The sequence below is a fragment of the Phascolarctos cinereus genome, unplaced genomic scaffold (assembly GCF_003287225.1).
Source record: "Phascolarctos cinereus isolate Bilbo 61053 unplaced genomic scaffold, phaCin_HiC Scaffold_9;HRSCAF=440, whole genome shotgun sequence".
NCBI lineage: Eukaryota > Metazoa > Chordata > Mammalia > Diprotodontia > Phascolarctidae > Phascolarctos > Phascolarctos cinereus.
Genome location: NW_027556402.1, coordinates 106,613,151 through 106,640,300, shown reverse-complemented (window position 1 = coordinate 106,640,300; position 27,150 = coordinate 106,613,151). Strand labels below are relative to the sequence as shown.

General features: G+C 35.0%; 1 protein-coding gene across 4 annotated transcripts in view; it reads right to left on the bottom strand.

The window, feature by feature from the left end:
- LRBA (LPS responsive beige-like anchor protein) overlaps positions 1-27,150 on the bottom strand; it is a 760,465-nt gene that overhangs the window by 186,244 nt on the left and 547,071 nt on the right. For all 4 annotated transcript variants that reach the window (XM_020994027.2, XM_020994028.2, XM_078148462.1 and 1 more), the window contains 2 exons: positions 24,464-24,576; positions 599-739 (listed from right to left, as the gene is read on the bottom strand). In XM_020994027.2, the coding sequence (XP_020849686.1) occupies positions 599-739; positions 24,464-24,576 (254 nt within the window). The remainder of the gene's footprint in view (positions 1-598; positions 740-24,463; positions 24,577-27,150) is intronic.

Here is a 27,150-nt window from a genome sequence, read left to right as displayed (position 1 = left end):
ATTAGCTAAGCACTATAAATTACTTTGAGGATTTATGTCTGCCTGTACCATTCTAACAAGCTTTAATTAATGATGTGCTGCTAATGCTTTCCCAAAGAAATTACTTTCTGTGGGATGAATCACCTTTCAATGTACAGAAACATTCCCTGTTTAGCCAATATATTATCAATACATGGCATGAACAATTCCACCTACAGACATACCACAATTCCTTTCGGGACAATTAGGTTAACAAAATGTATGAACATATGACCACCTTAAACTTTTTTCAGTGCTTATGATTTTAATAACCATAAGTAAAAGTAATCATTGTAAGAATTTATAATCTGCTAATATATGAAGTGTCTGATTAAACAAAATTATGTAACAAATGCAGAAAACTCAAGATAAAATATAACTTAAAAAACATTCTACTGAAACATTTTTTAATAAGATATGCTATAAAAGGTACCACCTACCACCCTTCAAATACTGTTATGGTTCATTTTAGCAATCTTTAAAAGGTATTAAATAAAGATCAGTCATTACTTCAAAATACCAATTTCTCTCTGTATCATCAGACTTATTTAGTAAAAATTATTAGCTAAACTTGACTTACCATTCTTAGCAACCATGCAAGCACAAAGCTTGCAGTTGAGTAATGAGTGCCATAGTGGAACTTTGGAACTTGATCATCTTCCCATGATTCATAACGCTCTGCAAAGAATGCTGCTCTTTTGGGATTCAGAGCTCCTATGGGCTGCCAATTAAAATAAACAAAAAAAGACATAAATATAACCATATTTTATGTTTTTCTGTCTTCGAAGGTAATATCATTAGCATGCATTAAAGTGACCTAAAACAAAATACATAGTGTTTTTGTCAAAATGTTGTTGCATTCCATAACAAAGTTTAAAAAAAAAGTATTTCAAAGCAGGTGAAAGAAGCAAGTACCTAACTAAATGATGGAGGCCACTGTTGTTCCTCGATAAGCTTAGTATCTGTCAAACATGGTATCTCAATCAGCTAAATCAGCTCCTAACAAGCTAAAGGTAGAATTGCAGTAAGTGAGTGCTGGCTGTGCAGTACTTGAAAAGTGCCTATAATATCCCATTTAGTTAGATGAGAGCAACAATCAGATTCCAGAATTTAAAGTAAGAGTACCTTAAAATTTTTGGAAAGGTGACTGATTTATAAACCAATCTGACAACAGGATGAGAGCAAGTATTTGGAGAAAGGAGCAAAGGAAAGGATTAAGATGTAACTAGAAATTTCTATTAATGTTAGTAAACTGTTTTAATCACCAGTCCTAGTTGCTAGACAAATCAATATTTAAAATAGCTCTGCCTGAAATATATGAAACAATTTATAACAGACTGTGACTCAAAACTGAAAAATAATACATTAAATAATAACTTTAACTTTTAAAAGTCTGTTTTCTGGAAAACTTTCTAGTCTTTATTCACAACATGGAATATAAATTCAATGAATTCTTCAACATCTAAAACTGTCTCCCTAATTAAGACTTTGAGAAACTGGTTCTCTATTTTTCTTAAGATATATTAATATCTCATCATTAGTTAAGGAAAGAAAGATTAAAATATAGGCAATTATATAATACACTAAAATTCCACAAAATTTTTGGATAAAATGCAAATTTAAATATATTCAATAGAAAGTATAAGTTGTCCCTGATGACATATTTAAAAGAATTTTTTTGTGCATAAGGATTTGATTTTAACTAACATTCATTATTTATCATTTTGGTAATTTTAACTCATTTTTAAGCAATATTTACTTCTTTTTGGTATCTGTGCTACAAATAAATTCCTGCTTCAAATAATATCCCTGGTTTAATCAATGTTATCTTACTAAAAAAAATTTCATTTAGCAAAATAGGAAATCATTTTAGGTTGATTACTATTTGTGGAAGTTCACTAATTGGAAATGTATCCCTTCTAAACATTGGTTTCTCTACAAAGGGATATCTGATTTGGTAAATGTATTCCAGTTAAGAATGAAACTGAATCCAAGAACTCCTTTCTTTGTTACAGAATCATTTTAAATGTATTTTAGTTATTTTCCCCAAAGACAGCCATGGAAAGAGGAAAAAAAGGAAGAAATCAAATCATTTAAAGACAAATTATATAAATTAAAAATAAAATCAATACTGCTTTGAATGACTCTGCAGCATTTTAAGTATTCACTTTATCTGCTCCTATTTTTATTACTCTCCAAATGAGAACACCCCAAATCAATAGTTATAGAATTACGTTTCTGGAATATAATGCTAAAACCAATTAGGATTGATTTCACTAGCTTTTGAAAAAATGGTATCATGCAGAGAGAGAGAGAGAGAGCTCTGCAACTAGAACCCACAGTATTGATTTTGGCTGTTATTGTTATAGTTGGTTTCTGAAGTCTACCTACTACAGGACAACTATCAAGACATGCCACATTTATTTGCAAGGTATAAAAAAAGTCCCCAAATAAAAGGAGGATTGAAAACAACAACAACAACAACAACCACCCAGCACCGTGGAGCTGTGCACTGACAATGATACACTATCAGCTTACTCAGAGAAGTTACAGTGGGAATACACACATTGAATTATACATTACACGAATGCACTGATTTATTGTGGTAATAACATCCACCTCATTAAAAGATTCTGCTTTGCTGCAGTCGGAGGACTACATATTGTTTACTGCTATAAATTAATGGCAGTGCAGAGAAGACTGTGGAACCATCCTAACAATAGATCTGTAATGACAGTGCTGTATATCACAGCTTCCTCAGCAGCTTCATAATAAAATGGAGACAATGTATTGGGCTAATACATTCTACTATGCTGGCCCATATTTTTCTGACAACTGCTTTAACAGATGAGCTGATTCAACTATGTTATAATGTGCAGTAAAGCATTTAACTAAGCACAAGTTAGTCAGATACAAAAGTGCTATGTAGTACTTTTTGAACCACTATCTAATTCTATATTTAAAGACATTTTAAAATCTTGCCACACGAACCAAAATCCACTGGTGCAGGTGCTGCTTGTTTCTTATAAAAGAAAGAACTGCTAGGCAGCACCAAAAGAAAGATGACTAACAAAGAAAAGCACAATGAAGTTCCTGTGAGTATTTACTGGAGCAAGCTAACAAACTCAGTGCCCTAGAACTGCATTTGCAGTATTTGTTTCTCAAATCATTAGATGGGGTAAGAGAGATTATAAATACAAGTAGTAAAATAAAATTATTTTAATCTATTGATGCAAGATTAAAGAAAATAAACCAATGAGAATATAAAGTAGCCCAGTAAAAACCTAATTATGAGGAAAATACTTTTGAGAGAGCAGATCAAAAAATAAAGTAAAAAATGAATTAAGACCCTTGCATGCATTTGCCTTGGCAAATTCAAGAAATATTAGCATAATGGAAAGGTAGAGGAATGGGAAAGTAAGCATTTTGACTAAGAAAAAAAAGGATAGAGAATTTTGGAAATAACCCATGCAGAACAAAAGATCTTAAAATGCATTAAGGATACCAGAATAAAACTGTCATAGTGCTTCAGGACACATTATTGTGGCATAAAAAAGGTGGGGGGTGATTTCGATTCAGTGATGGGAGTTCAATTTCAAGGATGGCAATGGTTCTTTCAAACCTGAAAAAAGACTTGCTAAAGAAAATTGTTTTTCAAGCAGTTCCATAAGCATGTCCTAATGAATGACTGCCATCTTTTATTATCTACTATGACAAGTAGTAGTGTTAGCTACTAGAGAAATGACATTCTTTAGAGGTTATCATTATAAGTCTCAAATAATAGGATCAAAAGGTATAAGAATAAGAGTGATAAAAATGTATTAGAAAAGAGCATGATTAACCATCCCACACTTACAAATACATACATAATGTGGCAAAATGAGGCATAAAATACAAACAAATCAGATGTTTTTAGTGCTAAAAGGGAACTTAACCTCAACTGTATAGACCTGCAAACTGATGCCCAAAGAATTTATTAAGTTATTGAGTAAGTATTTGGAGCATTAGATCTAGCAGATCATGTATTTCAAGTATTTTGTTTTACAAAGAATTCAGCTGACATCTAGAGAAGTTTAGTAGAGCTAGCATTAGAAATTTTTTTCTGACTTTAAATCTTTCTAAAGACTTCACTGCATATGGTTTCATTTTTTCTCTCATCAAATACTTATTAAGTACCTATTACACATATAGGACTATGCTAAATACTAGAGACAGATGAAAACAATAGCCTCTGATATAAAATTTAGATAAAGTCAAAGAATTTATTTCAATTCAAATGAACACATTTATTAAGCTCCTCCATATGCTTACTGTTGGGATTACAAAGATGAAAATCAGTGTTCCTACCTTAAAGGAGTTTATCATCTAATAGAAAAGACACTACTTTTCAAAAGTGCTTCATTTGTAAAAGAACATAAGACTACCATTTTTATTTTACATTAATTAAACCCTTGAAGTGTAGAATTCCAAGAGTGAATTCCATTTACAGTCAGCAGAACTAAGAGCAAAAAGGAGGGGGACAGAAATTGTTTTAAAGGAATACAAACATCTTTCTCCTTTTCAGTGATGTTAATTAGTGATTTAAAAAAAAGCATAATTAGACTTGTAATTAAATTGGCAATGTGAAAGGTCAAAAGGAGGTGAGCTTAACTCTGGAAAAAATTTTCCAAAGACCACAAGCTCTAATATTGATATTGATAGAGAAACAGCAAAAAACTCCTCCATGAAGTCCAGGAATGCATGAAAGGGCAGTCAGAGGCATGTCAACAATGAGAAAAGGGTCCTCCTGTCAGAAAAATCAGGGTCAGCTCAGGCAAACCTGTCTGAAACCTTTCCAGCACCCTGAGAGGACCATCTAATAGCAACCTAAAACACTGCAACACACAGAACATAAGGAAGATGGAAACCAGTGGAAGGAGCACTAGAAACAAGAGATAGGGCATGATTACTACATCTAAGAGTATATGAAAGAATGGAACCTGGCCCTAGGACAAAGTCCCAAACCAGGAATTGAGACTGGAAATTCAAGTAAACAAAAGAAATATATATATAATACAATGAAGAAATATAAGTGAACCTTCAGAGGGAAAAAATGGCTTTCCATCAAACTCCATACGAGTACCTACAAGAAATGAAGAAATGAAATGGGAAATAAGACCTCTATAGAGGGGAGAAATAGAAGGAAAATAAACAACTTAGAAGAGAAGTTGGAATACCTTACTTAAGTAGTCAACTCCATAACAATGAGAATAGAGCAAATATAACTCAATGACTTTATGAGACAAGAAATATTAAAATGAAATCAAAAGGTTGAAAAAATACAAGAAAATGTAAGATAACCACTATGGAAAACCACTGACCCAGAAACAGGTAAAGGAAATGTAATTTATGATTCATCAAACTTCCTGAAAAAACATAGGCAAACAAAAAGCCTGGATACCACATTTTAATAAAGCATCAACAAAATCATACATACCTTTTAGAACCAGGGAACAAGGTGAAAAAAGAAAGAAACTCTCAGGACCCCTTAAAAGAAACTCTAAATTTAACATGCCTAAGAAGGTCTTAATCAAAACCCAAAGTTTCTGGATAAAAGAAAGAAAAGAGATTGCAAAGAGTCAGAAAAAAAGGAATTACCATGGCACCAGCATCAGGATCACACAAGATTACACTATAACTACTACAAAGTAGTGAAAATCTTGGAATACAACATTTTAAAAGGCAAAAGATAAAGGCTTACAATCAAAGATAAATTACTATATAAGACTGAGTAAAATTCTACAGGAAAAATGAACTTTTAGTATTACAGAGCACTTTGAAGCAAAATTAAGAGGAAACTTTGGACAACAAATATGGGGGTCGTGAGAAATATGGAAAGGTACATGAATTTGAGTAATGGAAAAGGCTAAATGAAGTGCTGACATTCTAATGGAAGAAAGGAGAAAAGTGTCCCTTCAGAAATCAACTATTTTGGGGCAGCTAGGTGGCGCAGTGGATAGAGCACCGGCCCTGAAGTCAGGAGGACCTGAGTTCAAATCCGGCCTCAGACAAAACACTTGACACGTACTAGCTGTGTGACCCTGGGCAAGTCACTTAACCCCAACTGCCTTAAAAAAAAAGAAAGAAATCAACTATTTTCAAGGGTCACGAAGAGAGTTAAAAAAGACAAAGGGTCCAGGGAGAGTTTGGTTCTATTTTGAGGGTTTTTAAATGGAGGAAAAAGGATTTAAAAAAAAAAGGAATACAGGAAGGAAGAAGAAGGAAGGTACTTGAGAAAATGGGTATAGAAACATTTAAGGATCAGGTGGCTACCTCAGGAACCTCACTCCACTGTGAACTAGACAAAGGAAGTTTGCATATACATATTCACAAGACAGAGTTTGGATTAGAAATATACACAATTCATCTGTGAAATAGCTGAGGAAAGGGAGGGGAGAGAGATGACTTTAAAGGGGAGGAGTCAAGGAAGGAAGAAGCACAAGCAAAACAAACTTTAATTTTGAGGGGAGTATTAAAAGGAAAGAAAGGATATACAAGAACCAGGAATTGGGGTTTGGTTGAGGTGGAGAAAGGAAGGGCAATGGAATAAAAGGAAACCACTTCAATCACAGATAACTAGTGCTGATCACATTCCCTGTCTTTTACCTTCTTCTCTCCACTGCTCCCTCCCCCCACCTTAAAGAGGACAGCAGGGAACAAAGAGAGGGAAAGGTATAAGAAGATATGATAGAGGGAAAAGAGGCTACAATGGTGGTAAATACATAATTAACAATTATCAGCATGAGTATGAATAGATGAACTAAAACATCAAACAGAAGACAGTAGTAGAATAAATTAATGAGTAGAATACAAAATACATTGCTTACAAAAATACACTCTACATCTAATGATAAAATGATGATCTATAAATTGAGTTAGTATGGCATACTGGTAAGATACTTGACTTTGGAATTAGAGGATCTTCATTCAAGATCTGCTCTGCTACTTACAGACTCATGAAGACTTAACATGAAGGGTTGGAACAGAATATACTATGCCTCAAAAAAGCAAAGAAGCAGGAGTAATAGCAATTTTATTTCAGAAGGAAAAAAAACAGTAAAAATAGACATGGATAGTGAACAGAGAATTGAAGGCATCATAGAAAATGAAATAATATTAATATTAAGTATATATGATAAATATCATAATATCTACTTAAAGAAAATTTTAATTCAAATAAAGGGAGAATAGACAACAAAAATATAATAATCAGGGATCCGCAATTTGCCCCTTCAGACCCAGACAAACTTAACACAATGATAAGCAGAAAAGAACTTTAGAATTTTAGAAAAGAAATTTTAGAAAATTTTAGAAAACTTTAAGGAGTTTTTCAAGGAATTAACTGAGATGGGAAATGAACTACAGGGCAATAACTGGCATGCTAGGATAGACAGTAAGATCTAATAAGGGTCTTGGGTTTTTTTTTAAGATGGGTGAGACCCTGGCATTTTTGTACGCAGCTGGAAAGAAAACAAGAAATAGGAAAAAAATAAATGTTAGAAAGAAGGTGGGTGATGAATGATGCTATTTAGTGGACATAAAGAGATTAGATCATGAGTACATGTAGAAAGATTTACCTTGGTAAGCAGAAGGGTCACCTCACTGTCAGAGACCACAGTGAAGAAGGAGATACTGGGTAACATCAAATGGATATGCAATGGAGGGGATAAGGGGGAAGAGAAGAAAAGGTGTGGAACTAGTATTGTGGTGAGTAGGACACAGAGCCAAATAAGGAGGATAAAGTAAAACTGCCTTGCTTTAAAGAAGGCTCACTAAAAAATAATTATAAATTTATAGTGGACCCTATCAACAGAGTTTTTGGATTTCCTCCTATTCTGCTCAGGAGCATATAAACAAGAAAGAATCAGGAAAGTGGCAGTAGATATCCAAGATTGGGATGTGATCATTGACAGGACAAGATAATAAGGAAATCAAAAGTACAGGACAGTATAGTTGAGTCGATTCATCAAAGGGTCAAGAACAGGAAGGGAGAAGACCACAGACAAAGCAGGGATGGTTAAATTTTAGGAGGAGTTAGGCTTACAGAGAGATGAAAAGATAAAAATATGATCAGATAAAAGAAATTCAGAGTTCTTGACCATGGAAATGGAATACTTGTGAGAGACAGAGAAAAAGACAGACATATAGAACATTCATTAAGTGATTACCTTGTGTCTGGTACTATGCTAAAAGCCCCCTTAAGCTATAACCATCCCTATATATAGCTGAGGTGAAGAAAATGGTCACTGGAGTTGAGTAGATTAAGGAAGAGGAAAGTTAGTGTATTTAGGGAGGCATCAATTTATATGATCAAATTCCCTAAAATGACAGAAGGAGTTGGGATGGAAAGACTGTCAGTCAGGCACTGAATTCATTGCAAAAAAAAGTGAATATTCTGGGGGTCAGTATAATTGCTATGGGAATCTGAACTGAATGATAAATTTCAACAGAGTTAATATCAAAGGACGGTTAAAAAAAAAGAGAAAGTTTAGTAGTAGCAATGGGGAGCAAGAAGTATATTGACTCTGACAGGAGCTGGAGTTATGAACAAAAGTACAACCAGTATTACAAAAAACAGTAAGGGGAATAGTATCCTCAGGAAGGAGACAGAACTCACTGAATGCCAGAAGATGGAAGGAGTGAGAAATGAAGAAGTTGAGTTTATTCTATTTGTTTTCTAAGGTTATTTACTATTTCTTCTATGACAAGAAAAAGAGCTTTCTTTTAGCTTTGCATATAAACCTTGAGGAAACTCACAGCACATCCTCTGCCTCCACCAAAGGAAAAGGATCTCTTCCAGCTCTAAATCTAATGATCTATAAACTGAGGATACTGTTGGCATACTGGTAAAATATCTGACTTTGGAATTAGAGGATCTTCATTCAAGATTTGCTCTGCTATATACTATCTGTGACTATGGGAAAGTCATTTCAATGTGGCACACATTAATTCATTAAGCAGATTGTTAGAGTCACTAGACTAGGCTCTGGGAATACAAAGTAAAAAAGACACTCCCCTCACCCTCAGCCTCCTCCCCAAAAAAATCTACCCTCAAGGAGTAAACTTTTACTGGATTTTACTCACACGTAAAATGAGAAGTTTGTACTGATGATCTGAGGTCCCTTATGGTCCTATGATTCGGTGATATTTTAGCAGGGGCAACAGTGTCTTGTCACCTCACCCTTCCCACAGTTTTGTGGTTTTGCAGCACCCATCACTCCTTTGGAGGGCTCTTTACTGATATGTGTGAAAATACATTTCTTCCTTCCTTCCATTCCACTTTCCACTTTAATACTAAGAAATAAACATTTCTCCAGAATGAATTTTTTTTCTAGACTTAGCAGAATGAAAAACGAAAATTTTATCAGTACTTAATAACACTTGGAGCAGGGGTGGGGAACCTGCGACCTCGAGGGCACATGTGGTCTTCTAGGTCCTTGGATGCAGCCTTTCAACTGAGCCCAAATTTTGCAGAACAAATCCTTTTATTAAGGGGATGTGTTCTGTGAAGTTTGGATTCAGTCAAAGGGATACACTGGAGGACCTAGAGGGCCACATGCGGCCTCGAGGCAGCAGGTTCCCCACCCCTGACAGAAGAAAACAATGCACTAAATCCTTTCTCTCCCACTACTGCCCCTTTCCAAAAGCCTATGTCCTATTAGTAAACTTGGTAAAAGCTGAAGAAGGAATTCAGCTCCTGCAAAAAGAATTAGGGTGGTAATAAGACTTAGATTGGGAAGATCCTAATGTAGTTAGGATCATTGCCTAACTTCACCTTTGACCAGAATGAATATTTTAGGAAAATAATTCTCCAAGTTGCTTCTACATTTTTAAGTGGCATTCATCTGTTTGAAGAAAAAAAATGTTAGCTGAATTTTCACCTGAGCCCTCTAACTATAGTTTGCTGATGATAATTTGTACTTGGAAGCCACATTTCTCTTTGTATTGCTACATTTCCAAATATAGAAAATTTATACTCCTAACATCCAGAATAAAAGTGTCTTACTTCCATAAAAGTCATCCTCTATTGGCTTATTTTAGTATGAAACTGAATCTGAGTTCTTGAAGCTAATGCTTGTGGCACATAAGTTCTGTAGGGTCCAACATCAAGTTGGGAATGTTTGGAGTATGGGTCTAGTGAAGTCACCACAGGTCTGTGGTTTGAGGAGCAGCCTAGTTAAGTGTGGACAAATTGATCAGAAGTTTATCTCCACAGACGGTCACAGGATTATAGATTTAGAACTAAAACGAATTTTAGAGGTCATCTACTCCAAGAACTTTTTTGAAGAGGAGGAAGTTGAAGCCCAGAGAAGTGATGTGACTTGCCCAAGGTCAAACTGGTTGTAAGTAGCATGCCCTAAATTTGAACCCAGGACTTTTTACTCAAAGTCTAATGCTATTTCCATTTCACCATGCTGGGTCATGAATTTTTTTGGCTACAGTATCTCCTGAAGACCATCTACCAAGCCAGAAGGAGTATGATGTATTGGAGAAAGGATCTACATTAAATGAAGCCAGATAGGTTTAAAGTATTGAAGTCTATAATGTGGAAATATGTTTAATGTGACTGTACATGTATAACCAATATTAGATTGCTTGCTATCTCAGGAAGGGGGGAGAAAGGGGATGGAGGGAGAAAAATTTGGAATTCAAATCTTAAAAAAATGAATGCTGAAAAATATCTTTACACGTAATTGGAAAAAAATAAAATACTATTAAATACAAAAAGAAATAAAGTATTGAAGCCTAATATCAAGGTAAAAAGGTAGCCTAGTGATGTAATTATCCATTTTATTAAAATCATTTAAAATACTGCATTTAATATTTTATGGTTAGAAAATGCTTTCCAAACATCTCATTTTATCATCACAATCAAGTATTCTTATCTTTATATTACTGGAACTAAAAGTAAAGCTCTGAGTTTTGCCAAGGTCACATAGACAGTAAGTGTCAGAACTACCTTCAATCTGACACTACTTAAACTTAGAATTATGTGACCTGGGCTGACTACAGTAAAAATCATTCCTTATGTTAAATTTGGTTTAGGAATGGAAAAAGAAATGATCTAACACAATCAGTTCCTTGAGTCGGGGAAATGCTTAATATGGAGAATGACAATCCAAACCAGTGGTGTTAATCAGCCCTGGCTACTGAGGACAGCCTGAACAAAATTAAAATGTAATTGGGAAATATTTAACAAAATACATAAAAATAAAATAAAATATAGATAACATTACATTTTAAAACTAACTCAATATGTGGCTCTCAAGGACCCTTATGTATGGATTAGTACCCTTCCCCCACACCGCCTTCAATGTGAGTCTGACATGTAGATGACTTCAGGAATGTAAATGAATTCTGCAAGGGCCTAGATGGGTTGGTCTACTTTATATCTATTGGTATGTTTGGAATATTACTTGAAAACTGTAAGGTGAAGGGGGAAAAAGGATGGGACTTAAGCATTCAGTTTCTTGCTATAAATGGGAGGAAGGCAATTTCAGAAGGACCTAGCCTGAGAAATAAAAGAGAATCAAAAGCTTTAGGCCTAGTACCTAGGAGAGAGCACCATGAGACTCAAGAAAGAAAAGTCAGAAAACTAAAGAAGGACCGAGACCCAGTAACCAGTATACTTATTTGTAGGATCAAGATTAATGCCTACTGTCACACCTTATCAGTTTTTTTCTGTGTGTGTGTGTGTGTGTGTGTGTGTGTGTGTGTGTGTGTGTGTGTTTAGATGTACACTCTCATTAGGAAAAGGGATGGATTTGAAGTCTAAGGGTTAAAATCCAATCTCTCCTACATAGTACCTGTGAGGCCTTAGGCAAATTATCTCTTCAGAACTCAATTTTCTCATGTGTAAAATGGGGGGGGGTTAAATCGATCAACAAGAATCTATTAGGTATCTAATATGTGGCAGGAACTGTGCTAGGCACTAGGAATAAAAGCACAAAAAGAAAATGAAGCAATACCTACTCACAAGGAACTTATACTTAAGTCTCTGCTCCCTTTCAAGGTTAAATTCCTTAAGAAAGCATTTTATAATCAACCCTCCCTGTTTCCTCTCCTCTCTTGTTCTCTAAACTCTGGAGTCTGACTTCCTACTTCGTCTTTCAATTGAAACTGTTCTGCCCAAAGTTACCAATAAACACTTGTGGCCAAATAGGATTCTCTTCTTTCTTACCTCTATAGCTTTTGACATTTTAAATTATTCTCTCCTCCTAGAGAGCCAGTTGTTAAACATTTATGAGCATAACACTTCCTAAAACCTATAGAATTTTATGGATGGAAACAAGTTTTAAAATCAATTACTCTACTTTCCTTATTGTAAAGACGAAGAATCTGAGCTGCATTGAGGCTAAGTGACTTGCCCAAGATTACACAACCAATTAGTGGCAAAACTACTCAGTCAACAACCATTCATTGAGCGCCAGGCACGATGTGCCAGGCCCTGTGATAAGGGTTGGAGATACAAAGAAAGGCAAAAAATAGTCCCTGCTCTCAAGGAACTCCCATCTAATGCCAGGATTATAATCTAAATCTCCTAATTTCCCATCCTACTGGGAATTATAAGATTAAATTAAACTAAACTAAGTAAGCATTTAAATTAAATACCATTAAGTTAATTATCAACTATGTGTCAGGTAATCTATCAGGCCATGGTGATGCAAAGATAAAAATGCAACAGTCTTGACCTAAAGGAACTTATGGTCCCTTGGGGGAAAACAACAGGTAAACACATTAGTAAATACAACATATACAAAATAAAGATGAAGTAAATTTTTTGAAAGCATTATATCTAACAGTTGAAGTGATAAGGAAAGATTTTGTGGACGGTGGCACCCAGCCGAGCCTTAGAGAAAGCCAAGGGTTGCCCAAGTCAATAGTGAGGAATGACAAGAGCCTCCCAGGCACAGGGCCAGCAGAAGTGCAATGTTGTGTCCAGGGAGCATCAGCCAGGAAAGCTGGGCTGAACTCTAGAGCGCACAAAAAGGAAGTGGCATGTGATTTGTTCAGAAAGATGGACTGAGCCCGATTATGAAGGACTTTAATTTAAATGGCATTTTGTGACATAAGAGCTAGAAAAGATCTTAAGGATAATTGAGTCCAACCTCCTCTATGATGTGTGCCACTAAGAGTCTAACAACACCTCATTAAAACGGTGGCAAAGATATGACTAAGCTACACTTGCAGAAAGCCAGGTAGAACTCTTGAGGTAGACAGGTGGTAATATGGGATCATCTCACTCTAATTAATGGTCAAGCTCTAATTGGTGATGTGAGGGAGCTGGCCTCTCTAACCTGATGTAACCCTGGCTCTGTTCAAGGTGCTGCCACCGGGGACCACAAAGAGTGCCTTTGCTGACGGAATATGGAGGACATAAGAAGCTACATTCAATCACCACAAGGCTTTCCTCATTGTTTTGCCTGAATGACTCTGAGTGACAACAGATCAAATGGCCTGGTCCAGGACACCCTCACTTTACAAAGGAGAGAACAAACGCTCCAAGACTAAGCAGGAGACTAAATAAGAAGGAAGATAGAACCTAGGTCTCCTAACTAGAAATTCAGTGTCATTTCCAGGGAAGTTTACCACAGAGAAGGCAAGACATATGTGATGGAAGCTGGCAAAAAAAAAAAATTAATAGCAAGCATGGATACAATCTTAAACACTAAAGCAATTTATATTGCAACCTGCTAAAGTAGAGATATAATCACAAAGGAGAAGAAACAGAACCACCTAAAACATCAGAATTTGAGAGTAAAAGGCAGTGGACTTGGCTTTTAACTACACATTTTGCAGGAGTTTCTGACTCATATTCCTTCTTTTTTTGATTTTCTGTAATTCAATCTGGGCAGTTTTCTATAATTAATGTATTATTGCAAATGAACTTTTCTGTAGTGAGTTTGGTCCCACACTGCTCCAATACAACTTCTATTCTACCAATAGCTGCTTCAGAGAACTACTGCTTTTCACAGTGGCACTATGTTAAGGATTAGCAACCTTTAAAAAGTAGAACATAGAGGATGATGATTCAATGTTTGAAAGTGCTGAAGGTATAATAACAGCTGTCAGGTACTCCAGTTTCAGAAATTACTAGGTAACAGTTTGCTAGAACTGTACAAGGGGACTCATGCAAATTAGAAATTCAATGGAACTAAGAGACCCTCTCTCTTTTAAAATGCTAATTCTTCAGGCCAACTTGAAATAATTCATACTTTTCTATGAATTACTTTCATCAGATAATAAAAAGAAGTCTTACACAAAAGAATTAAAAACAATTTTATTAGGGAGGGGAGAGATAAAGAGAAGAGACTAGTAATTTTGAAGAAAGAGGCATTTAAAGGCAAGGCAGACCTAGGCAGAGCTCAACAGTGAAGACCTAGGAAAACCAAAGAAGAGATTGAAATGGGCTCAAAATTAAGGCCCAGAGAGAGGTTTAAAACAAAGCCAGAGAAAATACTGGAAATCGAGGGTAGAAGAAATGACTATGCTTACTTTACAGTTTTACTTATGATCCCAGTACATTCTTGAAAATCATCTCACAGTGACATCTACATTGTGTGAAAGTGGGAGATGTGAGGCATACTTTATTTATGTTGAGCATCCGTGATTTTAAATAAGGCTGGCTGCCTTAAATAGAGACTATGGACAAATTAAAGGTACAATCAATCAAGAAACATTAAGTGACTGCTACGTGCCAGGCACAGCACTAAGTACTGGCAACACAAAAAGAGGCAAAAAACAGTCCTTGCTGTAGAGAAGTTTACAAGCTATTGGAGACATAACAGGCAAACAAACACATACAAAGCAAGCTAAATATAGAATAAATAGGAAATAATTAACAGAGGGAAGGCACTAGAATTAAGAGTGGTTGGGAAAAGCTTCCTGGAAGAGAGAGGATTTTGGTTGACAGTCGAAGGAAGCTAACAAATAAAGATGATAAGGGAGAGTATTTCAGGCATGGGTGAAAGCCAGAAAAAAATGCCAAGAGATGAGTGTCCAGATGATGGAACAATAAGGAGGCCAGTGTCACTGGATGGCAGTGTATGTGACAGAGAGTTGAATAGGAGAAGACTGGAGAGGTAATAGGGACTAGGTTATGAAGATCTATGAATGCCAAACAGAGGAGGCTGGTTTTGATCCTGGAGGTCACAGGGAGCCACAGAGCTTATTGAGTGGGGCATGGAATGGAGGTGGGGAGTTTGGATCTGTGCTTTAAGAAAAAACACTTTGGTGGATAGAGGGTGGACTGCAGTGGAGAGAGACTTGAGGCAGGTAGTTCAGGCATGAGAGGATGAGGGCCTCCACCAAAATGGTGGCAGTGTCAAAGGAGAAAAGAGGTCTTACTCAAGAGATACTGCAGAGGTGAAATTGACAGGCCTTGACAATAGCTTAAATATAGAGGAGGGATAGGGAGAGATAGTGAGGAGTCCAGGATCACTCCTAGGTTGTGGACCAGAGGGACAGGGAGGATGGTGTTGCCCTCTACAGTAACAGGGAAGGCAGGAGGAGGGGAGGGTTTAGAAACTTTAGGGGAAAAGATAATGAGTTCTGTTTTGAACATATGGAATTTAAAATGTCTAGTGGACCTCCATTTATGAGATGTCTGAAAGGCAGATGGAGATGGCAACTTAATTGTTTTTTTGTTTTTGTTTTCAGTTCCTATAAGCCAGGCATATTGGGAGATATAATAAGACTGAAGAATTAAAAACTTACATTAAATTTACTTCACCTAGTATAACTCTCTCATTTTAGTGAAAAAAAAAAGATGATTATAAAGAACTGAAGAGCAGCAAATTGGAGGCAGGAGATGATGACCCTAAAGGACAATGGTTCAATAGAGTTTCCCCCAAAAAATCTTTTTGATAAAACTCTGGTCAAATGGAACATGAACATGGTTCACTCTAGCATAAACTGACCACCAGAAACCATTCAAATTTTAAGACACTTCCTGCTCTAATATCCCGTGGTTCTTGTGTTCCAACAGAAAGCAAAGTTAATATAGAAAAAGACTGTACTCCTTCAGAGGATCCCTGCAGGGCACATACTGACTTAGAAAACCACAAATTAACATTATGTATGTTGTATTTTTATTTATCCTGTTAAGCACATCCAAATGACATTTTAATCTGGTTCCAGGAGTACAAAGTAGACTGGATCCCAGGGATCATTCTAGGACACAAGGGAATGATTTCGGGTTAACAGGAATGTGATGAGTGAAAATTTCATGATAAAGTTACACTGTGTTAGATGATAGTGTCCCCAAAATGGTTTGGTTGATGGTGAGAATACATATGATGAACTGATAAAATAGAGTTGACAGACTATTTGTTGTAATCTGAAGAAGACAACTTTTCATTAAGCACCAACTTGAAGAGCTTCATCTATTACTTGAACCTTGTTCACAAGCCACCCGACACTGACTAGGAGTACAGCAGAGGTGAAAAATGCATACTCATATAAACTGGTAAATAAAACCATGAATCACTTTAATTCTATGCCATCATTAGGCTAAATGCCTGGAGAAACTCTCTGGGGAGGTAAGAAAGGTGGGAGTAGGAAGGATAAGAAGGGGTGAATGAGAATTTGCAGCTTGCTAGGAAAGAAAATCACGCTAAAAAGAGAACATACCATCATCATCTAAGTTCACTGCTTGATTTCTTTTCTAATTCATGTACATAGGGAACAGTGATAGTCAACTGAAGCTTTTACTAATTTTATGTATGTTAACTCTTATCTGAGAAGTGAAAGGATTCATTCTTTTCTAGAAGAACATATATATGCATATGTGCATGTGTGTATATATATAAATACACACACATATCTATGTGGGGGTAGGGGTGGGGATGAGAGTGTATATGTAATATCTTTCTATCTGTAGAAATGTTGATAGATAGATATTACACACATATATTTCTTTGTTTTCTTTTTTCCTAAAGAAACAATACAAATAAATGCCCTGGGAAGGTTCATTTAAAAAAAAAACTATTTAGGGTACAAGCAACTATTCTGTTTCTGTTGTAGTAGATCCTTTATCTAAATGACAAGTATAACAAACAGGCTGATCAGCATTTTTATCCAACCTTGGCTCTTAGGGCATTTTGTCATATGCTGTATATAGCTGAAATGGTTTGGCACTTATCTTCACATACTCTAGATTTTATTTAATATTGCAAGGGAAAAAAATTCCATCAGAGCCACTGAGGCTTTCAGAGCTAACAAATACATACTTTTATTTTCAAATAACGGAACAGTTTTAAATCTCTTGCAAACACTGTCTCTCTCAAGTGGTCTTAAACATATATGCACTGTACCATTTCATTTTAGTATCTAGAGAATAAGAAAGGTACTCCATTTTACTTATATTGCCTTCTAGATGCTAAATCATCTCAAATACTCATTTTGGATTTAGCAGTAAAATCTTTCTGGTTCTGTGTTATCCAGCTGTAGCAGGTGATATATAATTTTACTTTGTATTTTATCTGAATTTGCTAAATTCATGTAAATTGATAAATATAAGCTGAACAATGCTTTAATTACATGCCATCACAGGGCTAAATAGTAGGCTAGGAGTAAGCACAAAAACGGCCTTTTAATGGTGAAGAACTAATGAATGTTTTCCAAGCAATTGTGAAAATGATAAGCCATGAATAGGCTGAGTGTTGATATACCAAAATCTGTTCGTTTGCTAAGAAGCCTATCTGTCTCTATGTAGACGACATCCAAATTCAGAGAACTAATTACGGTCATTCAGATTCTACCAACCTATCAATGTACTTTGAAATGTATTATTACCTCTGACTTTGGATAAAGATAAATAATACAAAACCCACTAGAAATTACTTGCAAGCCAATTTAGATTTCAAAAAGCAAAGAAATGTGGAAGAACTAGCTCTCACTTAGGAAAACTTTTTTTTTAAATTGTGCTTAACACAAGTTATAGTTAATAGTAGTAAAGATACTAATAATACACACATGATAGGCAACAAAATACCAATAGTAAAAGTAATATCATAAACGACAAAGAGAAAGAGATTAAACATTTGGTGGTTAAGAATAAAGGTGGTCATTTTCTTAGGTGGTTATTTGTTCTTTCTATAAAGATTTATGCGTTTATGTGATGGAGGTGGTGTGTTATGGTCCTTCAAGGAATCAGGCAGATATATAACTACATTTATAGACAGATAAAATAAATATATCAGCAACTTAGGGCCTAAAACAGAATTTTCTCAGGTTAAGTTAATTTTGAAAATGATTTACAATGTTGGGATGATATGTACCTAGTATAAATCCCCCAAATCAGTGGATGCTCAATAAAAACTATCTTTCCAATTTTTTTTCCATTCTCTTCCCTGTAGAATCAACTAAAAATTAACATGGACATTTAAGGGTAAAAATTCTTAACATGAAGACCAAGAGCATAGGATCATAAATTTGGAGCTATAAAGTGTTAGGCAAGAATGTGTTAAAATACAGCCTGAAACAGTTTTCAAACTAATGCAAAAGTTCAGGTAATGATCATCAAAAGTCATTTGAAATGATCAGTCTTATGCTCTTGTCTTCTTGTTAAATCTTCCTAAAATATGGGGAAATTTTTCTGAATGCCTAGATTGATAATGCTCTGCTTGCATAAAAATCTCAACAAACTACAGCATGCAAAGTAACACATCTATTTTATTACATTGAGAGGTTTGCACAGTACCTCCAGCACTTAACCAGTGCCTGGCACACAGAAGGTATTTAATAAATATTTACTGTTTGAATGATTGCAGGTTCTTGACTTTCATGGTCATTTTGAGAAAAAGTAAGAGGTACATAGTGTAAAGTACATATATACACTAAAAAGTACACATGTGTACCAAACTGTAAAGTTAGGCCTTAAAGGGGGAAAGATTTCACTCCACCCCAACTCTCCCCAAGGCTTTGCAGAGAAAGGAGGTAGCAGAAGTACTCTGTCCATTTAAGCTCAAGAGAGATTTGTTCTAATTCTCTGATACAGCAAACCCCCTGGAAATCCACCAAATCCCTTTTATCAGCTTTTTGTGTACAAGAGCTTTTTGGACCATTTATAGTTGTTTGTTTTTTTTTCAAACTATCTTATAATTCAAATGCTACTCTACATCATGGAATTCCTATTTTGATTTGCTTTTTCAAATGTGAACAGCAACATTTATAAAATAGATTCTTTTACTGTCATTCAATCATTTTTCAGTCATGTCCAACTCTTTATAACCCCATTTGGAGTTTTCTTGGCAAAGATACTGGCATGCTTTGCCATTTCCTTCCCCAGATCATTTTACAGATGAGGAAACTGAGGAAAACAGGATTAAGTAATTTGCCCACTGTCATCCAGCTAGTAAGTGTCTGAGGCCAGATAGGGAGGAGGATTCTTCCTGACTCCAGGCCTGGCACTTTATCCACTGTACCACTTAGCTGCCCCAAAATAAATTCTAATGGCTCCTAATTGAGCTCAGCCTGAAAGCAAATAGCAGTCTCTAGGTTCAACAAGGAAATCACCTCCAAACTTCATACTACAGAAGAGAAAATATATGAAAGACTAAAAAGTTATTTTTGCTCCAAACAACAGAACATGGAAACATCATATTAACTGAAAAATATACTTGGATATACACAAAAAACGTGCAAGGCAATGTAATATATTGAATTTACTCAAATGGATTTATAAACTCATCAATATGGACGTTCTTTCTAGTGACACAGAACACAATCTATCATGCCTGACCATCTAAGTTGTCAGCACAGGGGATACAGACCCAATACACCAAAGATCTTTCTTGATTTCTCTTGCCATCACAGTAATACCAATATCACACTCAGGCTGTTCATCTGTCCTTTACTTATGATTAGCCCATTATCTTTTTCCATCATACATCTGTCATGACATCTTACTATTGTTCTTCAAAGTTCCTCAGGTGACCTGGGTTAGAATCCTAGCTATACCACAGTGTAATTGCAAATCACCAAATCTCTCTGTGACTGAGTTTCCTTATCTATAAATGAGGATTTAGGCTAGATGATATCTGAGGTCACTTCCAGATATAAATCTTTGATTCTTTGTTACAATCTGCTCCTACCTCCCATATACCCAGCACAGTGCCTGGCACACAGTAGGTACTTAATAAATGCTTGTTGGCTGATGATCCACTGGATGACAATAAATTTCAATTTTGTCATGACCACTCCGTTCAGTGTCTGAGTCATAAAATATCACAAGGTTACCAGGATGAAAATGATGAGCTTTTGTTTCTGGGAGAAGTTTGGGGTTATTAAAAGAGCTGTGAAATTTTCTGAAAGCAATCCAGCCCACTATCCAGTTTATTCAGGGCCTTGCCTTTTGTCTGTTTGTACTGTCTTTCATGGATAGACATCCTGATAAATAAGGTCTATGGATGATCTAGCCACATACATGTCATAATATGGAAAATTTGTTAAGAAAATTCTCTTATAAGGTATTTCAGAAATTTTCTAGGGATCAACATTAAGCTTCTTGTTCTGGAGTTCCTACAAATTATTTTTCCCCCTTTTCAAAAACTCAGAAGCAGCCTTATATAGAGAAAAGAACATTGAACATGGAGTCAGGATGTACTGAGATTTGAAACCACAGCCCAATGCTTACTGATTATCTTTGGGCATACCATGTAACCACTCAGTTTTCTTGGAAAAGCAAGTATATCATAGGTTCTCAAGAAATTAATGAATCATATGACAACATATTTTTTAAATTCAAATGGGTTATGCAGGCTTTTAGAAATTTAAATAAAAGATTTTATTACTAACATTACTATAAATTGATACTACATATGGGTACAAAATAATTAAAAACATTGTAAGGAATGAGAAAACCATGTTGTTACATCTATGTGGCAGATGTGATGAAAAGTAAAGAGCTAAGTTGGTTTTTTGAAAATGTCCTACTGAAATTAATATGTGGTACATTAAATAGCATATAAACACAAATTAGAAAATCAGATCTGCTGTATCCCAAGATGAAAGGACAATCAGAAAAATTTTTCAATTCCTCTCATAGCTGGATACTTTCAAATAATTTTTATGCAAATACTGTGCCAGAGTAGCTTCTCTATCCCCCTTGAATCCAATTAACCAAGTGTAGACAAAAATAGACCAAGAAAAAGGCTCACATTCCGGTATGAAAACAGGTAGATTATGCAAATTAAAGAAAATAATATTTATAAATAATATGTAGTGCTCACTTCTAACCATAATCAGACTAGGTAGATAATAAACACTTATGTTTGAGGAGGATTACTGACTGGCAGTGAGCTGCTGGTATATGTCAGGATTATTCATCAGACTGACAGTAATATTAACCACAATCCATTTCAGTTGCTTCAGTTTATCATTTTCTGACTAATGTTAAAAAAACAATGTCATTGAAGGCTGTTTAAATTAAGTGTGGGGTTAACCTACGAGTTACAGTGTTTAGAAACTGATATATCTACAGAAAAACCAAATTCATGTATATATCAAAAGGACTCTAATTCGTAACAGATGTAAATATTTTTTAAAAATAAAAAATGTTCTCATAAACTCCCAAAATAGATTTTCTATATAGGCATAGCAATAGTAAAAATAAAATAAAAATCTTGTAATAATCTACCATATGTACCACAGCAGTTTACATATATATGTATGTACATATGCATGTACACATACACACACACATATATTTATATTTTAAACCTTTAGGTTTGTTGATCAGGAGGCTATATTAAGCTTGAATAAAGAGGAAGATATTTGCAAAGTTTAACTGGATGCACAACACTGTGCCAATAGTAATTCAGAAATAGAAAATTTCTACTCACTGACCATTTCAACCTCAGGTTTATATTAAGTTTGTTTTATTTCATAGAGCTTTAAATGTAGTGATTTTTGAATACATTTATATTTCTTTTATATTTAGGCAGGAAAAAACACCCAATGTCAACATGTAAAATACAAACTTTAAATTATTTTCAGAACACTTTGTTTGAAAAAACTTGCAAAAAACAAATTAGCAATTTATGGTAAAATTTTATATCTCTCTGAATGTGTACTTTATTGCTTTAGGATCCATTTTGTATTGTGATCTCATGTTACCTTCCATTAAGATAATTTAATACAAAAGTATTAAAGGTATCACTCCATATTTTGCATTTGCAAGCCAGACAGAAATAAAATTCAAAGTGAAACCTATATCACCTAGTATAGGTATAAGCAGCTATTGAGCATCTAAAAATGCTCCTTTAGCCAGTGACATCTAGATGTTATACTGATCTCTGTTGTATCTGCTAAAGAGCGCACGAAAAGGACTGGCATTCATCAGAAACAGTACTTAAAACTTAAGAGATAAAGAAGTGTTGTCTGATCAACCACAGTTAAAAGCCAGTAGCTAATTCTAAGACAAGATGCATGTTGGACTTTCATTAAAAGTGTGTGTAAGAGAGAATGCACTCACTTATTAAGATGCACACTTATTTTAAAAGGGAAAAGTTGGAATAATAAATGGAAATCAAGTACGTATTTCTGCCATGAAAAAGTTTTAAAAGAAATGAATGCCAAAATAAACCACTGACAAAGTAGAAGCTTATTAAAGAATAATCATGTATAATACAATCTTGGTCATTTAGATCTGTTGAGATGTTTCTGTTTGGTCCTGTTTAGGGTATATCAAGTCAACAGAAGTTGCTAGTTAAATAAAAATGGTCAGATATTCTAACATTTTGACAATGGTATACATAAGCAAATGAGTCCACAATCTTTGGTACTTGAGTCAGAATTTAAAACCTAGTTTCTCAAAAGATGCCACAAGCATAATTTCCCAGTATTCTTATACTACAAGATAAGGATAGAGAGATCATTGGAAAGTCTCATTTTACTGAAGCTCCACATTTCTTTACAATCTATAGTTACATTCACTTGACAATATTCTTCACATAGTAGGTAAACTGCTTTCAGACTACAGTTAATCAGACATAGATAAACTGTATTACTGGAAGAATAGATGAGATGATACCATGTGAGTAGTGGATAAATTTGTGTTATTCCAAAAAGTTACACCTGGAATCTCATCAAAAAGAATCTCAGGTGTGATTTTAACATAAGGAATGGAGGATATATGACTTCCTAATTTCTCTTCCCAAATGTTAATAGCATTAAGTCAAATAAACACAGAAAGCCACAAATACAAAATGCTGAAACACTGATTCTTAGAGAAATTCAGTCCTATATGACTAGGTCTGGAGGTTTAGAGAATTAAACAGAATCCAAGTTCAAGTTTTCATTAATAATAGTTAAAATTTACACAACCATGTGAAATTTGCCAAGTACTTTACATATTTTGCCACATCTGATCCTCACAACAACCTTGTAACATAGGTGCTATTATGGTAATGCCCATTTGTAAATCTATTCATCCAATTCTGGGTCCACACAGCTACTGAGAGTCTGAGGTGACACTCGAATGCAGGCTTTCCTGACTCCAAGTCTGCATTCTTCCACTATATCAACCAGCTACCCAACCATTACCCATTTATGGTTTGACCCCAGATAACTACATTATTACCTATATAGCAGCTTTGCTATAAGGTTTTCATATACTCAAATAGAAGCAGAGTAAAGATTTGCATGGTGCTGATCCCCCTTTAAAAGCCCTTTCATATCTACTCTCTCATTTGATCAGTGGGATCATGATATACCATGGAAATACATAGGATAGATTATCATTACTATTATTTTATTGACAAATAAACTGAGGTGAAATATTAATCTCAAGATCAAAAAGCCTATAAATGGCAAGTTCAGTGTTCTTTTTGATCTTGTCATATTACTTGTCATGTAATTATTAGCTTAAGTGTTAAACATAGACACAAATATATAGATACATCTTATATCTATTTCAAATTTAGACATAAGATAGAAATATAGACACACCTGGGAAGCTATGCAATGGTGTAACGTATAGAGTGCTGGGCCTGAAGTCAAGAAGACTCATCTTCCTGAGTTCAAATCTGGCCTCAGACACTTACTAGCTGTGTGACCCTGGATAAGTCATTCAACTCTGTCTGCCTCAGTTCCTCATCTGTAAAAATAAGCTTGAGAAGGAAATGGCAAATCTCTCTAGTATCTTTGCCAAGAAAACCCAAAACGGCACCACAAAGAGATGGACATGACTGAAACAACTCACAACAAACGACAAATGCACATGCCTATCTTATACGTATATTGTTACCATATATATACACACACACATAGTTTATGTATCTGTAGATATATATCTCATATTTATGTAGACAGATCTATATCTATTTAGATATATGATAGATATTCCTGTATCTATCATATATATTTAAGATATAAGATATAAATCTTAGGAATGAAAAGTCACCTTGGACAAATCCCTGAAGTTGCTTGGCAATGTAAGATCCAGATCTTCTGATTCATAGTTAGTTAACACCCAGGGGAATACAGGATACTGATTTAAATCATTGTAGGTACGTCCTGGTAGAAAAAAAGAAAACTTTTTATTTTAGAGAAGATAGAGAAACAATTTATAACACTGCTGGCTAGCCACCCTACCCTCCTCTAGATCTTACTACACATCCTGAAGGATTTTAACACATATCACTTCTTTTCCCCCCCAACCTTCAGTCACTTGCACAAGTGACTGAGCTTCTCCAGAGCTTCAGTTTCCTCAAATGTCAATTAGAGAGTTGGATTTCAAAATCTCTAAACTCTTTTCTAACTCACATTTCACACTTACTACTTCACCCATCTTTTTTTTTTTTTGGTGAGGCAATCAGGGTTAAGTGACTTGCCCAAGGTCACATAGCTAGTAAGTGTTAAGTGTCTGAGGCTGGATTTGAACTCAGGTCCTCCTGACTACAAGGCCAGAGCTCTATTCACTACGCCACCTACCTGCCCCACTACTTTACCAATCTTAAATGATACTAAATAGACCTTTCATATATATCATAGATTATATAACAAAACATATTTGTATGGTAAAACAATAAATTAAAGCTTCTAAATCACTCTAATTATGGTTCATGCTAAAACTCCTGTTACATTATTCTAAACCAAACAACTTCAATGATTCAGTCTAAATATCCTCCTCAAAGCATTGCACAACCCCATTTTCCTCCCTTTTTATGTAAAGTTGCTCTTTGCCTACATATTCAAATACAAAATCAGAATTGTAAAAATTTTCAAAAGGGAAAAGGACCTTGGAAATCACCCAGAGCAACATCTTATAAATAAGAAACCTGAGGCCAATATAGGGCAATTGATCAGCTATGATTAGCCATGGCCAATTAGTGGCAAAGACATGACTAGAAATGATTCACTATGTGGGTCATGTGAACATAGGCTTTTGGTCTACTTTAATGTATCTAACTTTGAATCTGATCATTACAGTTCCTTAGGTTTAGGAACTGTTATTCAGTAGTAGATGGGCTTGGTAACACACAGGAGGAATCCATTATGTTCACGAGTGACACTGATGCTGAAATATTCTTATTAGATGGGATAATACAAAGAATTTTGCAACTATATACATTTTGGCCATGATTTTTCAACCTCCTTTTCCAACAAATGCTTTATCAGAGTGATTAACAAGGAGGAAAATTAACTTGTCCATGTTTCATCTTTTAGTTTTCCTTCTTGTCATCTATTACAGAAGATGATAATGAATGAATTGGCCAAAAGAAAAGCAGTCAGAGGAATGAAGAAAAGAGGCAAATGGTCTGAACAATTCATGATGGATAATTAATCCTGAAAAATCCAGAAATTACTGTATATGACTATGCCATGAACATAAAAGGGTCTTCATATATTCCAGAAAAGGTCCTTGAAGCTTAACAGTGTATCCCTATAAAAATATTTAATATTTGTTTTCCATAAGATGCCTATTTAATGTAATCAACAAATTTCTTTGTTTGCTAAATTTCTTTAGCAATATTATGAAGAAACAATTAAGATCATGTTTGTCTTTTGGGAAATCTGCCACAATTGCTTCAGAACCTTTATCACAACATAACAAATGAGGATACCTAGGAGGAATCATAACAGACCATTTGGCCTAGGTCTCTAAAGTCATCTAACAGCCATAAACATTTGCCAATAATTTCGTAAACATACATTAAATGCTTATTATTTGGAAAGACAGCACTTGGGATAAAAAGATAAAAAAAGTAACAATCCTTACCCTTCAGGAGCTTACGTTCTACTGAGCATACACAAAGTACAAGGAGATAAATAGATACAAAGTATATTTACATGATAATTTCAAAGAGAGGGCATTAACCACTGCAGGAATTACAGAAATCATTATAGAGGAGACAGAACCTGACCTAGATCTTAAAGGAGGCAAGGGGTTCCAAGAAGAAGTGGTTAAAAGGGAGTTTATTCCTGAGATGGGGGCCCATCTGCAGAGGAAGATGAAATGTTATGTAGGGAGAAATACTTGTCCAAATAGTTTCAGTGTATATTTACTCTGCTTAGTATAAATGAGAAGTAACAGGACAATTGTGAGATAAATTCTCTTTATTACATAAACTTTTTTTCAGAAAGCCTTCCATTCACTTCTTCCCTCCCATAAGCATAACCAAATAATAAATAAGCTAACATTTATATTGCACTTACTATATGCCAGGTACTGTGATAAGTGATTTACAAAAAAGCATTATCTCATCAGATTTATGTGCTCTGTGAATAGGCGCTATTATTATTCTCATTTTACAGATAAGTAAACTGAGGCAAATAGAGATTAAAGTCACTTGCCCAGGGTCACACATCTGGTAAGTGTCTGAGGCTGGATTTGAACTCGCGTCTTCTTGACTCCAGGACCAGTGCTCTATCTACTCTGCTACCTACCTGCCCAAGTACTTACTGTGCGTGTTACTCTGTAATACTAGGAAAGGAAAAAACAAAATAATTTCTTCTTATAAAGGCCTCCATTGGATGATTCTGAATGTCCCCCAGTTGATTCCCAGCCCTTGGATATAGCTATTCTGACCTTTATAGGTTTTACATATAATGGAATATGATACATTCCTTTCATCAATAACATTCACA